The 23,573-nt window shown below is 42.9% G+C and overlaps 1 protein-coding gene across 1 annotated transcript; it reads left to right on the top strand.

Moving 5' to 3' along the window:
- The first annotated feature begins 10,046 nt into the window (after nucleotides 1-10,046).
- On the top strand, nucleotides 10,047-12,096 carry LOC142139933 (olfactory receptor class A-like protein 1). The gene is made up of 2 exons (XM_075197797.1): nucleotides 10,047-10,973; nucleotides 12,052-12,096. Exons 1-2 carry the CDS (start codon nucleotides 10,047-10,049, stop codon nucleotides 12,094-12,096), a joined length of 972 nt encoding a protein of 323 aa, XP_075053898.1.
- Nucleotides 12,097-23,573: the final 11,477 nt, after the last annotated feature.

A 23,573-nucleotide genomic window follows, 5' to 3' on the forward strand; every position in this document is an offset into this window, starting at 1 on the left:
GGACTGTGTCACGGCTAGGAATATTTGTGGATCCCCAACCTCTACTTAGATGGTAAAGCAGAGGGTGGTGGAGACAAAACACGCTAGGATAAGTTCAGATGGAGAATCACAATAAAGAAATACACAGACGATAAAGTAGTGTTGCAACTTTAGTATATTGTTCAATGGTGCAACAGCAGTAATAAAAGGCATGTACAACTCAGCTGTGCTGAGCACACGGTAGTTGAGAAATAAAACAATCACATCAGTACTTCAAGTGGAAACCATGAGCAACAGCATGAAAAACAAGCAATACAGTTCAACGCTGAGATGATGATCCAGAACACTTGTAAACTTGTAACACAGACAGCAATAAAGGAGAATCACTGACACAGCTTGAAAGTCCGATGAGGATAGTAAATAGACTTGGCTAATCCAGATGGAATGTGATTCACTTTAGCGGATGGTGATAGGTAATGTAACGGTTCTTGTCAGCGGAACAACAGATGTATATATATAGTCCAAGAGCTTGGTGAACTAGAGACATGCAATAGAATGTTGCTAGAAGTACAGCGTGACAATAGAAGTCCAACACACAGAGAAACGTAAGTTCATCCCTTTGACAGAAAGCAGCTGATATCGCACAGAACTTAATTAAAGGAACTGGCTCCTAGCTCGGCAATGATTCTTAGAAATAGTCCAGCAATTCACAAACAGCACATTGGTAATAATAGCCGTGCTAGACCTAGAACCACAGATGACCAGAACTTGATTGTAGTTCAACAGAATAATAAACAGCTGTGCAGAGCGGTAATGAATCCAATCAATATGAGCACAGTTTATAACAAGCAACTCACGACAGTTCAATGTGCAGATGAAAGTTCAATGAATAGTTGCAGCTTAGAGATGAACCATGAAATGGTATTCAGCAGGGCCAATAGAGATCAGCGATGACAGGCAATCTCGGCAACCGAATAACATCCAGGAGACACTCAGGGAGTTAGGTATGCAGCCAGAACCCACGGTAGTGTGAGTAACATGAAGATCAGGCAATGAATCCCTGATCACAAGAGGTTGATATAGTCTTCAGTTACCAATAAGCTTCAGAAGGAGGTTTTCAATTAGGATAACAGAAAACAGCTATGAAAAGGTAGAGACTCTGAAACAGGAAACAAGCACCAACATAGTTGCTTAAAGGGCAAGTCACACAACAGCACCTAGTTATGAGAGCGGTGTGTGACAGTACCCCCCCTTTTATAAGTGGCCACTGACACTTAAAGATGACTTTTCGTGTAAACTTAATGTGGAACTTGCGTAGTAATGCAGGAGCATCAATCTCAGAAGCCTTTACCCAGGAACGCTCCTCAGGGCCATAGCCCTTCCAATCCACTAGATATTTGATCACTCCTCGAACTTTTTTGGAATCTAAAATTTGAGTGATCTCAAAGTCCTCCTGTTGAGAGAGTTCAGGTACTGTTGAAGAAGATGTTGAAGATGAAAAATGATTAATAATTAATGGCTTCAACAGTGAAACATGAAAGGAGTTTGAAATATGAAGTGAGGATGGCAGTTTCAATTTGAAGGACACTGGGTTAATGACCTTCAAAATCTTATATGGACCGATGAATCGAGGAGGGAACTTCATAGAAGGAACTTTAAGACGAATATTCCGGGTGGATAACCAAATTTTGTCACACTCTTTAAGGGCAGGTACAGCTCTACGTCTTTTGTCAGCTGCTGATTTATATCGAATAGAAGTTCCTGAGCTGAGATACGACTTGATTCCAGATAGTAGAAAAATTTTGAATAAGTTCAGTAGCTGCAGGAACATGGGTGGGAGGGAGGGCTGAAAACTTCGGCAACCCAGGATGTAAGCCATATACAACATAAAATGGAGTAGAAGAGATAGACTCATGAAACAGATTATTGTGTGCAAACTCTGCCCATGGCAGAAGATCCATCCAATTATCCTGAGAAGCAGAAGAAAACATACGAATAAAAGTCTCAAGGTCTTGACTCACCCTCTCTGTTTGCCCATTCGATTGTGGATGGTATCCAGATGAGAAATTAAGCTAAACTCCCAAAGCTTTACATAATGCTCGCCAGAATTTAGAGGTAAACTGTACTACTCTATCAGACACAATTCTTCAGGGCATCCAAGCAAACGAAAGATCTCTTAAATAAAATGTTGTGCCAAAACTGAGGAGGAGGGCAATCCCTCTAACGGTACAAAATGAGCCATCTTTGAAAAGCGGTCCACCGCCACCCAAACCGTATTATAACCTCTACTAGGAGGAAGATCAGTTATAAAATCCATACTGATGTGAGTCCATGGTCTAGAAGGTACGGGAAGAGGCAACAAGGGTCCCATAGGGGCCAGACGAGAAGATTTATGTTGAGCACAAACATCACAGGAGGCCACAAAATCTTTAACATCAGTACGAACGGATGGCCAGCAATATGAGCGAGATATTAACTCACATGTCTTTCTAAATCCTGCATGGCCAGAAATTTTAGAGGCATGATACCATCGTAATAACTTCTTCCGAAGTGTAGTGGGGACAAAAGATTTACCAGGTGGAGGAGTCTCAGACACAGTGGAAGCCAACAGGCATTTGGGATCCAGAATGAGACGATTCTCAAGAGGATCTACATCAGTTGAAGTGTCAAAAGCCTGAGATAGGGCATCCGCTCTTTTATTCAAATGTCCAGGCTTGAAAGTGACATGAAGATTAAAACGAGAGAAAAAGAGGGACCATCGAGCCTGTCGAGGATTGAGACACTGTGCCGTTTGTAAATATAACAGATTTTTATGATTGGTAAAGATTGTTACTACGTGTTGTGCTCCTTCCAATAAATATCGCCATTCAGACAAGGCCAATTTCATCGCTAGTAATTCTTTATCTCCAATAGTATAGTTTTGTTCAGCTGGCAAAAACTTTCAAAAAAAAGGCACATGGTAACAAACAATTGGCCAACGAGCGTTGAGAGAGAACTGCCCCAATTCCAACTGCGGATGCATCTACTTCTAAAAAGAATGGTTGCAAAAGATTTGGCTGTTAAAGGATGGGTGCTGAAGAAAAGGCCTTTTTAAGATAAGAAAAGGCCTCCAAAGCCTCTGCTGGCCATTTTTTAGGATTAGCCTCCTTCTTAGTAAGAGCTGTAATAGGAGCCATAATAGTAGAATAATTCAAAATAAATTGTCTGTAGTAGTTTGCAAACCCTACAAAACATTGAATGGCTTTAAGAGTCACTGGGAGTGGCCAGTCCAGGATAGCTTGAACTTTCTCTGGATCCATCTGTAGACCTTATCCAGAAACGATAAAACCTAGGAAAGGCATAGATGTAGCTTAAAATGAACATTTTTCCAATTTACAATAAAGATGGTTTTTGCGGAGTCTACTTAGTACTTCAACTACATGTCTCCTATGAGTCTCCAGATCCTTAGAAAAAACGAGAATATCGTCTAGATATACAACAACATAGGAGTAAAGAAGATCCCGGAATATTTCATTAATGAAACTTTGAAAAACGGCTGGGGCATTACAAAGTCCAAATGGCATTACCAAATATTCAAAATGTCCATCACGAGTATTGAAAGCGGTTTTCCACTCATCTCCAGACCGAATACGGATTAAATTGTAGGCTCCTCTCAAATCTAGTTTTGTGAAGATGTTAGCACCTTTAATTCGGTCAAATAATTCAGTAATCAGAGGGATGGGATATCGATTTTTTACAGTCACTGAATTAAGGCCACGATAGTCAAAAGAAGGACGGAGAGAACCGTCTTTTTTTTTTACAAAAAAGAATCCAGCCCCAGCCGGGGAGACAGAAGGTCTAATGAATCCTCTTTGTAAATTATCTTGTACATAAACGGACATGGCCTCAGTCTCTGGTTGGGAGAGAGGATACACCCGACCTCTAGGTGGGTTTTTGTCAGGTAGTAGCTCTATAGGACAATCCCACAAACGATGAGGAGGAAGAATCTCTGCACGAACTTTGTCAAAAACACCAGAAAATAATTGATACTGAGGAGGTAGTGTAGATAATTCTGATGGTATATTCACCTTGGAAGAACAAAGAGGTTTCACTTTGTGTAAACATTTAGAATGACATTGTGGACCCCACGATAGAATCTCAGAAGTCTTCCAATCCAGTTGAGGAGAGTGAACTTGAAGCCATGGGAGACCCAAAATGACAGGTGACGTAGTACATGGCATTATAAAAAAGGAAATACTTTCAAAATGTAGTGCTCCTATATTGAGGCAAATTAATTTGGTACGGGTATGAATTACACCCTTAGGAAGTCTAGAGCCATCAATTACTGTGATGAGTATAGGGTTCTCCAGCGGAACAATTGGAATGGCCCATAAGGTAACTAAATCTTGTGAAATAAAGTTTCCTGCAGCACCAGAGTCAATTAAGGCTTGTGTAGAATGTCTCTTAGAATCTTACAATAACAAAACTGGAATGGTACAAGCAATAGAAGAGGAGGTTCCCTCTGTCCCCAATCTGACCTCCCCAGAACAGATCAGGGTCTTGCGTTTAGCGGATGGTGATAGGTAATGTAACGGTTCTTGTCAGCGGAACAACAGATGTATATATATAGTCCAAGAGCTTGGTGAACTAGAGACATGCAATAGAATGTTGCTAGAAGTACAACGTGACAATAGAAGTCAACACACAGAGAAACGTAAGTTCATCCCTTTGACAGAAAGCAGCTGATATCGCACAGAATTTAATTAAAGGAACTGGCTCCTAGCTCGGCAATGATTCTTAGAAATAGTCCAGCAATTCACAAACAGCAGAATGGTAATAATAGCCGTGCTAGACCTAGAACCACAGATGACCAGAACTTGATTGTAGTTCAACAGAATAATAAACAGCTGAGCAGAGCGGTAATGAATCCAATCAATATGAGCACAGTTTATAACAAGCAACTCACAACAGTTCAATGTGCAGATGAAAGTTCAATGAATAGTTGTAGCTTAGAGGTGAACTATGAAATGGTATTCAGCAGGGCCAATAGAGATCAGCGATGACAGGCAATCTCGGCAACCAAATAACATCCAGGAGACACTCAGGGAGTTAGGTATGCAGCCAGTACCCACGGTAGTGTGAGTAACACGAAGATCAGGCAATAAATCCCTTATCACAAGAGGTTGATATAGTCTTCAGTAACCAATAAGCTTCAGAAGGAGGTTTCCAATTAGGATAACAGAAAACAGCTATGAAAAGGTAGAGACTCTGAAACAGGAAACAAGCACCAACATAGTTGCTTAAAGGGCAAGTCACACAACAGCACCTAGTTATGAGAGCGGTGTGTGACAGACTGCTTCTCCAGAATCAGTTGGCAGACTGTGCTACTCTCTCCTACCTGTTCATGCAGCTTTCACCAGCTCTTGCTTCTGGTGTCTTAAACTCAGTTAAATGTGGGTGTTATTTCTGGATCCTGGAATGTTGGGGAAAAAGGATAGGTACATGATATATAGGAAGTCTAGCATTGAGACCTACCACCCCAAACTAGCCCCAATATTAAATTAATAAAACCCACATTTAATAAATAGGCCTCCCTAGCTGAAACTAGTCACAAAATTGAAAAACCATTCACATAAATTAACACATTTCCCCTAATCAGCCCTAAAATTAAATAATTAAAATTCACATTTAATGTATATCCCTCCTTCTCCCCTTACTCAGACACACATTCAATTATTCCTCCAAAAATCACCCCTGTATTGAATAAAAAGTCCCATCACCCCACCTTAAATTAAAAGTCACTACCATCATCCCTCTGTTGAATTAGCTCCAATCATCAAATAAATTGACCTAGTAGTATTCATCCTTGTGTGTTATTCGGGGCCTGATTTATTAAGTCATGCAAAACATGCAATAATAGCGCTTCTTTTTAAAAAAAACATGTAAAACGGGCATACACACCCCCATGTTCAACTAGGAGCAGCTCTAAAAATACATCTCTTGTTGACTATGGGTCTAGGTACGATCTGCTCTAACAGACAATACACTGCAGGATACACCCAATACATATGTGGAATTTAAAGTCCCAAAAGAACTCACAGAAAAAAATATTCAGTAGGTGCCACTTGTTAATATTATAGTCATTAATGACAAAATTGAAAAAAAAAAATCATTTATTTTCTGTACAATACATTTGCTGCTGATTGCAAACACGTTCCAGACCTGTAGCTGGTGCAAGTGATATGACATTAAAACACATAGCTTTGAGATACCCATAGCTTGAATCGGACACTGCTGCTGCGTGGCCTCCAGCTTGGTTCGCCCCTATTGTACAGTGACTACATGCATACGCCCATCCCTCTCCCTTCCACCCATGAAAATGTAGACTATGGAAAGGGTCCTTTGAGCTCAAAGCTGAATTGGATGTTGCTCCGTTCACTGGCATATAGTCCTGAGCATGTGCAGAGAGATTTTACAAAAAATACAGCACATATCGGCATTTACATTCCTTAATAAATCAGGCCATTGCTGCTTATGTCTGTTAAATGGTTGTCTAGGTCAACTCCAGTTTCATATACAGTTAAGTTACTCTTTATGCCAAGTGTCTTGAATTTGAATGTGTTCTTTGTATCATCATGTGGCCCAAAATATAATGTAACCAAGTCAGATGGGTGGAAGACATATATAATTTGTTTGGTCTGGATCTACTTCTTTATCAACCCGTGCCCAGTCTATAGCTATGCTAGATCAAACTAGATTGTCTTCATATCAGTCAAAAGTTCTTATGGGTCAATAAGGTACTAAAAGCAATTCCTTTCATCCCCATATAGAAACATATCGGCTGGGTGTATGAGTGAATCCAATAACATACTGGTAGCTCAATGTTAGTGCGGTGTCGATTGGGGAAGGGACCATACAAAAAAATGTTAAGTTATTGATCAAATCTTAGCAATAAGCTGTAAGCCAAGTGGCTATCATTTTAGTTTTGTTCAACCACAAGAGCTGGCAAGATTCTGGGTGCAGTACAGGTCAAATAAAGCTAGCATATGGTGTGGATTTAAAGCTATTCATAGATCTTTACTAGACCTAGTCCAAAATTAGTCAATTCCACCTGTCGATTTAATTGTCTTTAGTAGACAAGAAAGATATGGGAACGTGGTACTTACATTCAGATGCAAAATGAACTGTGACAAGCACAAGTAGAAGTAGGTCAAAGCATTTACCAGGATCCATACTTTGTATTAGATAAGATTCAGTGATTTTGTAATGTTATCACGTGTTCACTATGTCATACTATCAGGCATCAGAAGGAGTCATATGTGCATATTAAACATTTTTAGGCCGCTTCTCCTGAACAAACAAGCCATGTGCTGATAGCACTTGGGCTATTTCTACACCCTTGGGTGATTTGTACACTACAGGTACCAGAATGAGCATGCTGGTGCTTGTAGTACTACAAACTCTAGCATACCCATGGCTGCCAGGAACTGACTCTTTTACTTGTTGGGAACTTGTTCAATTTTTTTTTTTTTTTGAACAGGCTGGGGATCATCATCATTAGCATGGACCATGCCCAAGGGCAGAAGCACCCGGAACAGATATGTCTCCAAGTATTTATGAGCTTGCTTCCACTTTTACATAGGTACTATGAAACATTAACATGACCTCTCTGTACTTGGCTAATCTAGCCCGACTCTTCCCTCCCTCGCCTTGCCTTTCTACATGTACAGAGATGCAATGGGCAGATACGTCTCAGTATGCACATGAACTGAGATATATTCCTTTTTACTGCACATGCACAGTACAGAAAGGGCATCTTGTGCTTCCATTTTGGACTTTTGTCCAACTTTACCTGAGCCACTATATTTGTAAATTTGCATTTCATGGAAATTAATTCTGCTGTGAGATTTATTTGGGTAACACTTAGGCTAAATTCTGTTAGCTAAACATACAAAATTTACAGCCAGATACAAAGCAATATTTCACATAACAGTTTTGAAGATTTAGATTATCTCTAATCTCTGCTTAATGTTCTATCAATTAACCTATGGTTTAAGGGAATGTCCTGAACTTTATTTTATTTTATTTTACTTTATTTAATTTTTTGTTATGGGGAGGGGGGATTCCAGTGGTTGGATGGTTTCACATCTTAATTCACAACAATAAATCCAGGGAGAGCTTACGCAAAATAAATTTAAAAATTGATGTGTGAACGGGATATGAATTTGATATCGTATGTGATGGTGAACTTGACCTTTGATCCAGATCCTTTAGTTTCAGAAAAGAACAGAAGTGGCCCCTGGGAAAATTTAGTACCATATCGCTCAGGAGATTATCAATTAATTAACAAATGTCACAAATGCATATGATATTTGTTGAACAGTTATATTTAACTTCTATGTTTAATTTTAATTAATCTCTAGTGGGTTGACATCTGGGGCAATATGAGTTATAAATTCAATTGAATTCCATATACGAACATTCCTACAGCAACAGTGGAATCTCTTTGGAGAGGTACTGTGTGTTTACCATATGTTAATCAGTGTTATCAGATTAGATTATATGTATAGCCTTACAGAATAATGTGAAACAAAAAACTGTCATGTGATTTATTTTTAGTTGCTAGAAAGTCTCTAATCTGATGTCATAATCAATATAAGGAGTAATTGTATGCAGTCCTGTCATTTCAACATAAAATTACATTTGTGTCTATAACTCATAAAAAAAGATTTAAAAACATCAATGTAAGGGCCATTTATGACAAAATGACACAGTACAAATCAAGTTCAAAAGCTGTTTTTATTTTTCTATTTTGCGGAATGTGAGTCAGTTTTGTGCTGATATCATGGGAGCTGCAACATTGTACACAGCATGGCCAATGGCGTTGCTCGCAAAGCAGAGACATTTCATATATGATCAACTCAAAATTAATACTTTGGCACAGCTCTAAAAAGCAAAGCTTAATTTTTTCCGCGCAATATATTTAAATTAGATACATGTGGTAGAGAAATTGACAATGATGAATATATTCCCTACTTTTACTATGGTTTTAGCTATTTGAACCAGGACAAGAGGTGTTCATTCTTCTCAAGGTGAAATTAACTACAACTTTTAGTCGATTACTATTTGTACATTTATGACACACAACACAAACTTGGTATACATGTTGGCCTAATTAAAACAATGCATATAAAATATGTTTTAAATGCAAAAAAAATTAATGGAAGCCCAAAGACAACTTAATTGCCCATTCTAATTAATACCGTAACTAGGCCTTTTGAGCAGTTATTTGAAATCAGAAGTTCAAGTTATTAACAAACTGAGCCCAATGCTTTTACCTGGTTTAGCACCATAATAGCTCACACAGCATAATGAGCATTTATAAAGAAAGATAATCTGTAATCTTGACAACATGGTTAACATTTAATTGAAATATCACAATGTAAATAAAAAATAGTTGTGTGTTTAATTATTTGAGGCGTCGTTCAATCTACTGAATTCCCTCTGTATACCCCTCCACAAAAATATAAATATTAATTAAATACAAAAATATTAAATATGTGGAGTCACATCACCACAGACTGCCTTTGCGACTGTTTCAAATGCACTCTATCGCACATTGCTAGCAATTACATCCGCCCCTTAATCTAGCATTCTTTATAACAGTCTCTTAACCGAAAATACAAACTGATGCAATATCCAAAATATATATGTAACTGTGTGGTATGTATAGATAAGTGTACCCCCTAAACACACCTATTTTAAATATACATAGCCCAAAGTTTTTTGTTGAAAGTTTTCAATAAGGTATGAATGGGACTAGCACTGCATCTATTTTCATATAAAACAACTTTCACTATCAAACATTATGTATACAAATACTTATTATTTTACTTTACAGTTTTTCAATTTTAGAAAGTTGCTCTAACAAAGCTGTTGTTTTTCTGAAAAGATTCGAAACAGAATTATTTACTGTCAAACTTGAAACATTGCTTTTTTACATTTATGCTATTCAATGTTGTACATAAACACACATCATCATTCAATTTATTTCACTTTGTAGATACTGTACAATCTGATATGGTCTGATGGACCCTTACCTTCTTCTGAAAGCGATAGGTTTCTTCCTCCTTGTGATAATCGGAATTCCAGGGAATCTCTTCATTCTTTTGCAATTTACCTACATCAAAATCTTTGAGAAGAAACATCTACCTACCAACATAATATTAACAGTGTTGGCCATGGCTAATTTTCTTATTGTCCTTTCTCGTATCATACCACAAGCCTTGAACGCCATAGGTGTAAAGGATTTGCTTGATGACACAGAGTGCAAATTTGTAATATTTACTTACAGAGTAAGTAGGGCCATGTCTATTTGTATCACAACTTTACTTAGTTGTTATCAGTGTATTCTCATTTCCCCAACATCTAGAGTTTGGATTTATCTTAAACAAAAGGTGACACAAAATGTGTGGATCATTATTTTCATGTTCTGGATCATCAACCTCTCATTGTACACTTTCAGTGCTCTAATTGCTCATGCCAGGATAAATATAACATCTTCACAATATACTCTTCACTTGGTATATTGTGATACTGACTTTCTGACTTACACTGCATATATTGTCAATGGAACATTTATTGCCCTTTGGGATTTTTTTATTGTGGGACTAATGACGTTGGCAAGTAGTTACATGGTGTATATCTTGCTTCAACATGAGAAAAATATGAAAGGAATTAGGAATTCAGACAAAGGTCAAAGGAGATCAGCTGAGTACAAAGCTTCAAGAGCTGTCATTTTATTGGTTGCCCTTTATGTGGTGCTGTTTGGACTGGATAACTCTATGTGGATTTACACCTTAACTTTGTCTAATGTGAGCCCTGACATGAATGATATTCGAATATTCCTAGCATCCTCATATGCAACACTAAGTCCCATAGTCATCATTATAACTAACCCTAAACTTCACCAGGTTTTGAAGTATATATATAGGAAGAGGCCTTTTCAGAAAGATATAGGAATCCATGGACTTGTGTCAACTATAAGTAAATAGTTCTGGAAATGAAAATACAGTTGTGGACTAAATTATTAGCACCCTGGCAGTTCTTTCTAATAATGCATCTTTTTTTGCAGAAAATTGTTGAAATTAAAAAAATATTTTGGTATCCACATATGTATTTCTTTGGTTTGAAGTGAAATAAAACACAAAAAGTAGAAACATTTACCAAGTTATAGCTTATTTCACACAGAAATGCATAAATAGGCATGACAAAATTAATGGCACCTTTTAGAAGTAGTAAAAAATAATTGGATTTCATGCAGGTGATCCTCCATCACATTAAAACTGAACTCACCTGTAGTGCGTAGCAAGTGCCTGTAATATACAATCCCCCATTAAACAAGCTTGAAAAGGACTTATTCTCCTGTTTGTGTCATTTTGTATACTGCAATGAGCATGGAGAAAAGAAATGCAGATAATTGTCTGACAAGGTTAGACAGAAGATTGTACATATCAGTCTCCAGAGACCTTGATGTTCCAATTTCTATTGTACATAATTTTATTAGGAAGTGTAAGTCCAATGGCACTGTAGTCAACCCACCAAAGGTGTACCTAGCATTTTTCTTGAGGGGTGATTTAGTGTCCACCCCCTTTTTTCCTTTCTAGCAGGTGCGGTCTGCCTGAGACAGCACAATATATACATGTCCCTGTCGGGCAAAGGATGCTGCCCGGCTACTCCGGTACTGTTTAAAATATATTCATGCATTCAATGCGTAGCTAATGTCATGGAATGAATGGCCGGGCAGGATCTCTGCCTCTCAACCGACAAGGATATGTATATAGTGTGATGCTGCAGGCAGCCGCAACTGCTAGGGAGGGCGATTGCCCCAATTGCCCACCCTATGGATCCACCACTGAGCCAACCTCATTTGAAAGAGAAAACTTGATTCAAGTTTACAGCGCTGTGATAGGAGATGAGACCAAAACCAAGCTTTTTGGTGAAGCACATTATCCTTATATTTACAGAAAACAAAATGAAAAAAGAACACCTTTGCTACAGTCAAGTTCAGTGATGTTTGGGGTTGCTGGGCTGCACCAGGCTGTTTTGGAGCACAATGTTAAACTGAGTAGCCATTGAAGGTCTCCCAGCAGCACAATGACTCTAAACTCACTGCAAAATGCACCCAGGGATGATTTAAGATAAGATGCAGTAACTAGCACTGAGTCCAGCTCTAAATTCCATTGACGAGATCTGAAAATAGCAGATGGAAGAAGGCACCCTTCAAATTTGACAGAACTGGAATAGTTGCACAAGGTAAGTGAACCAAACTGCCAATAGAGGTGCAGGAAGTTATTCCATGCCTACACATGGACAAACAGGAGCTGAAATATAGACATTCTCTGTGCAGTTGTTAACATTCGAATGATTGAGTGGATGAATAGTATGTTGAACATGGCACTATCCATGAAACCCAAAAGTGAGGGGGATATGAAAGATCATGATACATTCCCTCCACCTACTCCATTATATTTCAGTGGTACAGGGGCTCTGTTATTAGTAAATGACTGGCTGTTCGCATATATGGAGAATTAAATAACAAAGACATTTAATACTAATAAGTGTACAGAAATCAGGTAATTTCAATACACTTGGAGGACATGTTTGTACCTACTTAGTTTGCCATTTGCTTCATCTTTACCTTTACACAGATATTCATTCCATGACATTAGCTACGCTGTGAATACATGAATACTTTTTCTGGCACAGTCATTACCATTCAGAAGCAAAGTATTATTTATTAAGTTATTATTGTTTATCTGTATAGCGCCACCACAATACTTATATTCCAGAGATTATTGATGTTCTAACATCAGTCTCTGCACAATTAGAGCTTACAGTCTAAATTCCCTATCACAATAACACACACACACAGCAACATTTTGAAGCACCTTACTACTTGTGATAGGCCTATCAAAATGACTACTGAGCTCCATTTTGTTATATCATCATCATCATCATCATCATATATTTATATAGTGCCACTGATTCCGCAGCTATGTACAGAGAACTCATTCACATCAGTCCCTGTCGCATTGGAGCTTACAATCTAGATTTCCTAACATACACACAAACAGACAGAGACTAGGGTCAATTTTGATAGCAGCCAATTAACCTACTAGTATGTTTTTGGAGTTCGAGAGGAAACCAGAGCACCCGGAGGAGACCCACGCAAACACAGGGTGAACATATAAACTCCACACAGATAAGGCCATGGACGGGAACCAAACTCATGACCCCTGCGCTGTGAGGCAGATGTGCTAACCACTGAACCATCGTGCTGCCCACGACACTAGTTGTCACATTTTTCTCTGTGTACATACTCTGTGTCATTTTCCAAAAAAAAATCTTCCTCACCTTCAAGACAGGATTGACTGACCCTCCCCCTCACTGTTGATAGACTGGGGTTAGTGTGTTGCTCTTCTTTGAAAGTATCACTTCTGAAATGGTCAGTGTTACACACAGCTTTAGGTCGCTCAAATCACTGCCTGAGCCTGCAATTACTACAGGGAGGGAGGGGGTTGGAGGGGATTATGTCCTATTGAGCTACCTTCTACACATGCATTGGTTAATGCACAACTCCTCTCTGCTGCTCTCCGGTCCACTACTGCTAAGGCATTGAACACATTTTCGCACTTTGGGTCACCTTCAGAACTGGGCACATGTAAATCGACCTGACTACCTAAAACACTACCAGGCATGGTATCACATTTAGGCACAATCGCACACATTTTGCCCTGATCAAATTCAAATCCCAGTGGATTTAAAACATTATTCTCTCCAGCAATAGTATTACCTTTAGACATATTTGCACATAATCCCTCCCTTTGCATCACAGGTACCTGTAAATCTGCATGAGTATTTTCAGCATCACATGAAATTTCATTACATATTTTTGCACTCAGGTTATAATGGTCAGCAGAGCCCATCTGAATAGGGTTAGTTTGCATCAGTGCAACAGAAATGACATCACTTTCATTTATATAGCCTTCCAAAATCAGTCCCTAACAGTACTGAGGCAGGCAGATTATCTGGTACCCCAATGTCTCGTATTCCTCTGCCAGATCCCCAATCTAGGTGCACTCTGGCAAGGGATACTGCAGAGTGTAGGCCCCCCACTCCTCACTCAGCAATAGTCTTCCCGGAAGTAATGTTCTCTGGACTCACTAGAACTGGATGTACAAGAGTCAGGTCTGAGCCAGAGTCAACAACTGCAGTGCGACTTAGTGTCCTACTTTAACCACTTGCAGATTGTTTCTGGGGTGTTCTTGGGGTCCTCCCGTACACAAGACAGCCTGCACTGGTCTCCACATGAGAAGGTGTTGTTTTCTTGTTTTTGGGGCAATTGACACTGATGTGCCCCACTGCATCACATGTAAAACACCTGTGGCCAGTTGCCAACACAGGTTTTCCCCCTGATTTCCCCTCGAAGGGTGCAAGAACAGCTGGTCTGGGTGATGGGGAACTCTGAGGTGATACTCCAGGTTGCCTCTTTTTCCACGCTGTTTGCCCTGGCGCTCCCCAACTGTTCTTCATCACAGGAACCCTGGTAGCAGTGTACTTGCCAGCCAGGGTGGCAACCTCTTGCGATGTTTTAGGGTCACGATCTACAACCCATTATTTCACCTCAGCTGGGCACAGTGCGATGAACTGCTCCTGGAGAATGAGATCCTTTAATTTATCATAGCCCAGTACCTGCAATTCCTCAATCCATTGATGTGTCATGGTTGCTAATTGCGCTAACAGTGCAGTATAGGTATCAGAGGGACTGTCTCTTGAACCTTGGTACTGTCATCGAAAATCCTCATGAATTATGTTGAAACGACGTAACAAGGCTTTCTTAATTGCGGCTTAATCGCTGTCCAGTTCCCGGAGAAGCAAATGCTTCCAAAGCATTCCCTCTCAGTCCAGGGCTTAAATAACTGGCTCACTCACTGGGGTCCAGCGTAAACTGGAGTCCTTTCAAATCCCCTCAGGAATGTATCAAGGTTGCTCTCTTTTCCAACATGGGGAATTGGTCGTTGTAAGGACACCGGGGTTAGAACCAAAGCTCACTAGATACCCTTTCCTCTAGGTTCACAGGTCACACAGGAAAGGAGACAGGAAAGAAATAATAATCCCTTTTATTAAACAAAGTGTACACACTTAGTAAAATACAACAGTGCTCCCCAAGGAGAAACTTGTTCCCCCACCAAATATATCAAGTGTCAGAAAATCACCAGTGCAAGTAAAAACTCCCCAACAAAGTCCCCAGCAGGTTACCTCCAAGCACAGAGTCCTAGCAGGCCCAAACTCCTGGTAATAAAATCCACAGCTGACAATCCAAGTGGGCCACGGTTTTTGAACCTTAAGGTGTGTCTGTGTATCTTGCTGATCCCAGCCGCTCGGCCAACTCTCCACCAGCTTGGTGGGACCCTGGGTATAGTTGCCCTACCGATGTAGGCTCACCAATTCCCCAGAATCTGCGAGTGTCTCCCGATGGAGTGGTAACAGAATCAGTCCTAGAGGTACACTGTCCGATCTCTGTCAAGAAGCTCCTGCTTTAAGCATTCCTTTAAGGCCCTGCGAGAATACGGTTACTCTCCAACAGTCCAAGTCCTCACTGTCTCCAGATTCTCCAACAACTCTCCCCCTCCCCCAGACAGCTCCTTTTTGTCTCTTCCACAACCCCCCACTCATTGTCCTCTTGTGATTGGTGGTGTGAAGAGTTTGGGTGGTAACAGGGGTGGAAATAGTGCATGACATCAGTGGTCTTCCCCCCTGCGGTGATGGTGCCATTCGGACTGTGTTGCAGACTTGCTAGAACAATAGTTAGCAAACAGGGAGAGACCCCCTCCTGATTTTAGATAAGGTCCTGACCCTCCTCTTTTAACCCGTTCCACTACTTTTTGATGTCACAGGGTCCACAGCTGATTCACACTTCCTGTGAGCTGCCTCTCCCCTCCCTCTCTGGACACCACAGCAATAACAGATCTGGCCACCAGGCGGCATTTAATAACAGAGTGGGCCATGTTGTTCAGTTGGCCAACTGAGGACAGACCGGGTTGGAGGGATATTCTCAATATAAGGCCCGGGTCTGTCACATACCTCCCCCTTATTAAATCAAGGGGACAGTTGGAGTCTGGTGGTCGGGCTCCAGATGTTCTCCTTGGCACAATGGGTTTCTTAATGAAGGGTTCTCCTCCTCTCTTCTGGAGAGTCTGTCCGCATTTGAGTGGTCTTTCCCCTTTTTGTGCGAGATAGTAAAGTTATAACCTTGTAATGCTAAACTCCACCGTAATAACCTCCCATTTTCCCCAGAAGATCTTTGTAACCAGTAAAGAGGGTTGTGGTCTGTAATTACTGTGAACTCTTGCCCATAAATGTAGGGTTGTAATTTCTTTAGGGCCCACACTATGGCCAGGCATTCTTTTTCAATTGTGGCATAGGCTACCTCTCTATCTACCAGCTTTCGGGATAAATAAACCACTGGGTGCTCATGCCCATCCTCCCCCACTTGGCTGAGCACAGCACCGAGTCCACACCATGAAGCATCTGTCTGTACCAGAAATCGTTTCTTGAAGTCTGGGGCTGCTAACACTGGGGAATGGGTCAATGCTGCCTTCAGAGCATCGAAGGCTCCCTCGCACTCTGGGGTCCATTCTATATGTCTGGAGTATTTTTTTCTTTGTCAAGTCAGTCAGGGGCCTGGCAACAGTGCTATACTGAGGCACGAATTTTCTGTAGTACCCTGCGATCCCGAGGAATGCTCGTACCTGCTTTTGGTTGGTGGGTCGGGGCCACTGAACAATGGCTTCTACTTTTGCCGGTTCAGGTCGTATGATTCCCCCACCAACACGGTGCCCCAAGTATTGCACTTCTGCCATGCCGATGAAGCATTTGTCTGGGCGAATGGTCAACCCTGCCTGCCTGATTCTCCTCAGGACCTATGACACTTGCACTAAGTGATCCTCCCACATCTGGCTGAAGATGGCAATGTCATCTAAGTAAGCCTGGGCAAATTCCTGACACCTCCCCAACAGGTCATCAATCATCCGTTGGAATGTGGCTGGAGCATTTTTCATCCCAAAGGGCATTGTCGTACATTCAAACAATCCCAGTGGGGTTATAAAGGCTGACCACTCCTGAGCTTTGGGGGTGAGGGAAATTTGCCAATAGCCCTTACTCAGATCCAAAGTGGACACAAACTTGGCTGCCCCTAGCCTGTCTAGTAGCTCATCTATTTATTTGGGCCATGTGATAAGCATCAGTGGTGGTGAACTCATTTAGTTTACGGTAGTCCACGCAGAAGCGGGTGGTCCCATCCTTCTTCGGGACCAATACCACCCCTGCAGCCCATGGACTATTTGACTTCTTAATTACTCCTAAGGCCAGCATTTCCTCCTTCCGTACTTGGGCCAGTACTGCGGGGGTCATGCGGTATGCTACCTGCCTTACGGGCTTCTCCTCCCCCGTGTCTACATGGTGGGTGGCTAGGTGGGTACGCCTGGGCTTACAGGTAAATTGGGCCTGCTCCTTCTCCAGCACCTCCCTCATTTCCTGCCTCTGTCCCTCTCCTAGATGCGTCCCCACTGTCACTGTCTCCACCCCCTTTTCCTCTCTCACCTCCCCTATCATCTCCAGTAGGGGGTCTACCTCTGTCGGAACCATGGGGGGACAACACACCACCATTGCTGCCATCTGCCGTTCCACATAACCTTTTAGTCGATTGATGTGGAAGGTTTTCAGCCAGGTTTCCTCATCATCCAGCGCTACTACATAGTTGACCAGCCCTACCTGCCTCACCACTTTGTATGGGCCATCCCAGGTGGCTTGAAGTTTATTCCGTCTCATTGGGACTAGCACCATCACCTTCTGTCCTGCGTTCAGCTTCCTATCCTGAGCGTGGGCATCGTACCACTCTTTCTGTCTTGCCTGGGCTCTTTTTAAATGGCCTTGCGCCAGCTGCGCTACCCTCTTCATCCTCTCCCTCATCTTCTCTACATATTTAAGGATAGGCTGCTCATTGGCCTGGAACGTTCTTTCCCAGCTCTCTCTAACCAGGTCTAGGGGGCCTCGTACCCTCCGGCCAATACAAAAGTTCGAAAGGAGAGTATCCGGTGGACTCCTGGGGCACTTCTCTGTATGCAAACAGGAGCTGCTGCAGGACCCTGTCCCAGTCTCTCCCTTCAGACTGTACATATGCCTTTAGGAGGTGTTTCAGCATTCCATTGAAACGCTCACATAACCCATTGGTCTGGGGATGGTACGGAGTGGTTCGCAGGGGCTTAATGCCCCACTTTTCCCATAGGGTCTGGACTAGGTCCCCTTGGAATTGGGTCCCCTGGTCAGTAACCAATTCCCTGGGATATCCTACCCGGCTGAAAATGTCCACCAGAGCCTGGGCCACATGCTCTGCGTCTATGGACAACAGGGCTACTGCCTCTGGGTATCTGGTGGCAAAGTCCACCAGGGTGAAGATGAATCTTTTTCCGGTGTAACTGGGGATGGCTAATGGACCTACGATATCTATAGCCACCCGTGCAAAGGGCTCCTCAATTATAGGCAGGGATTGTAGTGGGACTTTCTTAGGGGCTCTCCCTATTCTCTGGCAGGTGTCACAGGAGGCTTTGTACCGTTTCACATCCTGGGTGACTTGAGGCCAGAAAAAAGTCCGCAACACCCGGGCCAACGTTTTTCTGGTCCCAAAGTGCCCCGCTGCTGGAATGTCATGGGCCAGCGCTAATAAATGGGTCCGGTAAGCCCAGGGTACTACCAACTGCTTAACTTCTGTCCCTGGGTCTTGATCTAGGGTGGGGGTGACTACCCTATATAACAGCCCTTTGTCCCACACTACTTTACTGCCTGCCACTTCCCCTCCCCCAGCGTCTGCTGTACTCCTCAGTTTGGCTAGGGATGGGTCAGTCTGTTGGGCCTTCCTAAATTCCCTTCTGTCCTCCTCCCCCAAATCAATTTCTGGTACAACATCAGATCTTTTAGGGTTACTCACCAACGGTGCTGCCTCTGGCTCCTTGGTTCTGGTTGCCGGGGTTAGTCTTGGTGGTCTCCTTGGCGTTGCGGCTTCTTGTGCAGCTGTGGCTTGCACTCGTCTCTGGCTGCGGGTCACAGCTTGCACAAAGTGAGTGACCAATCCCTGGCCCAAATCATTCCCCAAAATCACTTTTTCTGGTAGTCCATCCAGGATGCCCACCTCCACCATTCCAAATCCCGCCCCCCAATCCAAATGTACCCGGGCCACTTGAATATCTGTAAGATGGCCCCCCACCATGGAAATCCGGACCTGCTGTCCCTCCATAACTTGGGATCTTTTAATTATATCAGGCTCCACCAGGGTCAGGGATGCTGCTGAGTCTCTCAACCCCTGGACCTTGCAGTCCCCCACCCACACGTCCTGTAGATGACCCTACATATTCCTAGGGCTCTGCCTCCCCTCCCCCAAAATCAGGTTCACCACATACACTCAGTCCCTTGCCTCTGGCACATCAGGACAGGGTGGCTCGGCCTCAATGCCGATTTCAAAATCTCCTGGGGCATACTGTACAGCGGCCACTGGTGCAGATCTGGCTCCTGGCATCGGACCTTTGGTACGGGGACAATCTCTCTGGAAGTGCCCCACCTGGTTGCACCGATAGCACCTCTTTGGATTCAGGTCCCAGGGTCTGGATCGGACTGGTTCATCTCTTGGATTCCGGGCAGAGTTCTCTCTAATAAACGGGGCCTCCAGGTGTCGCTAGACTTGCTGGAATTGGTCGGCTCCCCCTCCCTGCAGCTGCTTGACTAGGCATACTAGGGGCTCTCTACCTGGGTCGACTCACCACATACTCATCAGCTAGCCCTGCTGCCTCCTCCAGGGTCTCAGGTTTTCTGTCCGCCAGCCATTCCCGGATCTCTGGGGCCATTTTTAGAGTCAGCTGCTCCAGCATAATGAGCTCTTTAATTTGCTTAGCGGAGCGGGCCCCTTTCCCTTCCAACCATTTCTCACAGGCCCTCTGTAGCTGGCTGGCAACTTCCTGGTGTGACTGTGACCCTCCTTTATTTAAAGTCCTGAACTTGTATCTGTAGGTCTCTGCATTTAACTGGAATTTTACCATCAGCGCCTTTTTCACCGTACTATAATCCCCACATTCTTGAGGGCTAAGAGCCTGGTAAGCTTCCAGCACTCTCCAAGTCAGGCTGGGTCCCAGATATTTGGACCACTCTTCCTCCTCAATCCCATGGACTCCCATCAAGTTTTCAAAAACCTGGAGATGGGTATCAATGTCTGCATCTGCTTCTTTAAAAATTGGGACTCCACTATATCCCAGCTGAGGTCTCAACCGGGCCTCTCCCCGACCTTCTTCTCTCTGAATCTGGGGTACCTCAATTGCTACCCCCAACATTGCTTGGAGTACGGCTGCCCTTTCATGCAGGCTTGCCCGTTCCCCCAGTGCTGTCAGCCAATCTTGCAGCACTGCTGGAGTGCCGGACGGTGGTCTGGGTTGTGTCCCACTGGGGAGTCTCTGTGGCTGGCCTTTGGCCTCCTCCTCCTCCTCCACCTCTGACTCTTCCATCTCCTCAGGGTGAGCCCTTTCCCATTCCATTAGTTTGGCCACCAGAACTTCACGCACGTCTGTGTCATCAAAGTCCACCCCTTTGGTTCTGCAGAACCCATGCAAGTGTTGTTTCCTTGCTTTCATATAGAATCTCTCTGTGGCTTTTAAACTGATCTGCTCTGCTTCTGTGGCCATTCCTGCTGACTTCCCAGCTAGGTTCTTTTTTTACTAACACTGGTGCTGACAGACTGTTGCCTTGTGTCCTTACAGAGCCTGACCATATCTGGATACGAGTCCCTGCGCTCTACCCAAACGTTGGGACTGTGTGACCCCACTGCTTGCCACCAAAATTGTGAGGACACCGGGGTTAGAACCAAAGCTCACTAGATACCCTTTCCTCTAAGTTCACAGGTCACACAGGTAAGGAGACAGGAAAGAAATAATAATCCCTTTTATTAAACAAAGTGTACACACTTAGTAAAATACAACAGTGCTCCCCAAGGAGAAACTTGTTCCCCCACCAAATATAGCAAGTGTCATAAAATCACCAGTGCAAGTAAAAACTCCCCAACAAAGTCCCCAGCAGGTTACCTCCAAGCACAGAGTCCTAGCAGGCCCAAACTCCTGGTAATAAAATCCACAGCTGACAATCCAAGTGGGCCACGGTTTTTGAACCTTAAGGTGTGTCTGTGTATCTTGCTGATCCCAGCCGCTCGGCCAACTCTCCACCAGCTTGGTGGGACCCTGGGTATAGTCGCCCTACCGATGTAGGCTCACCAATTCCCCAGAATCTGCGAGTGTCTCCCGATGGAGTGGTAACAGAATCAGTCCTAGAGGTACACTGTCCGATCTCTGTCAAGAAGCTCCTGCCTTAAGCATTCCTTTAAGGCCCTGCGAGAATACGGTTACTCTCCAACAGTCCAAGTCCTCACTGTCTCCAGATTCTCCAACAACTCTCCCCCTCCCCCAGACAGCTCATTTTTGTCCCTTCCACAACCCCCCACTCATTGTCCTCTTGTGATTGGTGGTGTGAAGAGTTTGGGTGGTAACAGGGGTGGAAATAGTGCATGACATCAGTGGTCTCCCCCCCTGCGGTGATGGTGCCATTCGGACTGTGTTGCAGACTTGCTAGAACAATAGTTAGCAAACAGGGAGAGACCCCCTCCTGATTTTAGATAAGGTCCTGACCCTTCTCTTTTTAACCCGTTCCACTACTTTTTGATGTCACAGGGTCCACAGCTGATTCACACTTCCTGTGAGCTGCCTCTCCCCTCCCTCTCTGGACACCACAGCAATAACAGATCTGGCCACCGGGCGGCATTTAATAACAGAGTGGGCCATGTTGTTCAGTTGGCCCACTGAGGACAGACCGGGTTGGCAGGATATTCTCAATATAAGGCCCGGGTCTGTCACATTCGTGTATGGGCTTTTTCCTACCCAGGCCTTGGTCCGCCAACTGGCTGCTGATCCTGGCTAGCTCTAGCTGGTGTTCGAGTTCAGATTGTAGCTCTGCAGCCTCCCTATCTGTGCGGCATTCGGCAGCCTCCCTGTCTGCAGCAGCACAGTGTTCAGCAGCCTCCCTGTCTGCTCAGCATTCTGCAGCTTCTTGGAGTTGCTGGATCAGCCACAGTGATGTTGCCTTCATCTGTTTGAGAAAAGTGTGAAAAAAACTGTCCAGGATAGACTCCCCACTTGATTCAGCAGAGGTATTTATGGTAATGTACAGTGATAACTGCTCTCCTGAAGCAGAGAGGTTTTCTCCACTGCTTCCTCCGACACTAAGCTTCTGATAAGCCCCACAAGTACTTGAATCAGTTGCTCTCAGTGCCTGCAGCGTTTGACAATTCCTCTATCGACACACAAAGCCTAAAGCTCATTTTTTTTCATCTGCTTATAGTCAATGGCCATGCTGGACCTCAGACTTCCACCAAATAAAAAATAGAAAAGAAAACAAGAGGAGGATAACAGAAACTATTTGCACAGTATGTCTTTTAAAATATTGTAAGTCTTGAGGTAAATCTCTGGTCAGTTAGGATGCTGACACTCTCTAGAATCACACACCAATAAGTCTCTAAAGTTCTTATAATAAAAAGAAACATATTACCAATCCCACCAAGCTGCCAACCAGTTTGTCACGAACGTCCAGCCTGTCTCTTTATTTACCAATTAATATACCTTTTCTGCCACAAAGGATTTACTATGATGTCCTTGTGTCCATCAAAAACACTTATTAATGTTTCACACTTAAATCACATACACATGCGGAATGAGCCTTACATGGCTTCGTAAATTCACAAACAATTACTGAGAATATGCTAGATTAAATTTATTTAATCCCAAAAAAATTCCAAGGCTTAATTACAAAACAGTTAATAGCAAGACATACAAGATAAGTTGCATAAATAAGTTTTAGAAGTAAAATAGGAAATAAAACAAGAGTCACTACTTACTAGACTTGATGTGTGAGGAATACACTTTGAGAAGGATGGCACACTTCAATCTAAATAAATCCCCTTAAGAAAATGCACACGTTGTTGTTTAAGGCAGAAGATTTAAAACATTTTTCACATAGCTCTCACCCCCACCTGAGGAATTATGTTTTCAAATAGGCCAGATTGATTCCCAAAATAACTCACGGTTTCCAAAGTGAGTTATGGATGTCCTGAGATCTGGAATGTTCACAGGGCCTGGGTTCTCACCTCTACTCGTTCTGCTTGGTCGGTCAGGTTCACATTCTCTGCATACAAACAACTACTCAGAGATGCTTATCTGTCCCTGGGCCTGGCTAATTCCAAAAAACTATTGACACTAGCATAGGTTCAGACTCATGTCGTTTAGAAAAGCACATGTTGAGATTACATTACAAGGTTACATATAATATACATTGTCATACCTGAATATTAAGGGAAAATAACAAAAATACATAATTGTCACAGATGAGCTCCCAAAGGTGGCTGATTTGCCTGATTTGGGGAGTTGGCAAAAAGAACATTTTTGCCAGGAAAAGAATCCACTTTGCCAATT

Source organism: Mixophyes fleayi, chromosome 2 (genome assembly GCF_038048845.1).
Source record: "Mixophyes fleayi isolate aMixFle1 chromosome 2, aMixFle1.hap1, whole genome shotgun sequence".
NCBI lineage: Eukaryota > Metazoa > Chordata > Amphibia > Anura > Limnodynastidae > Mixophyes > Mixophyes fleayi.

Bases quoted from the DNA above. Each gene is read 5' to 3' on its own strand.
- LOC142139933 (XM_075197797.1), top strand. From the start codon at position 10,047: ATGGACCCTTACCTTCTTCTGAAAGCGATAGGTTTCTTCCTCCTTGTG. The intron at 10,974-12,051 runs ATAGGAATCCAT...GTTGCTGGGCTG, and splicing joins AGAGGCCTTTTCAGAAAGAT to CACCAGGCTGTTTTGGAGCA.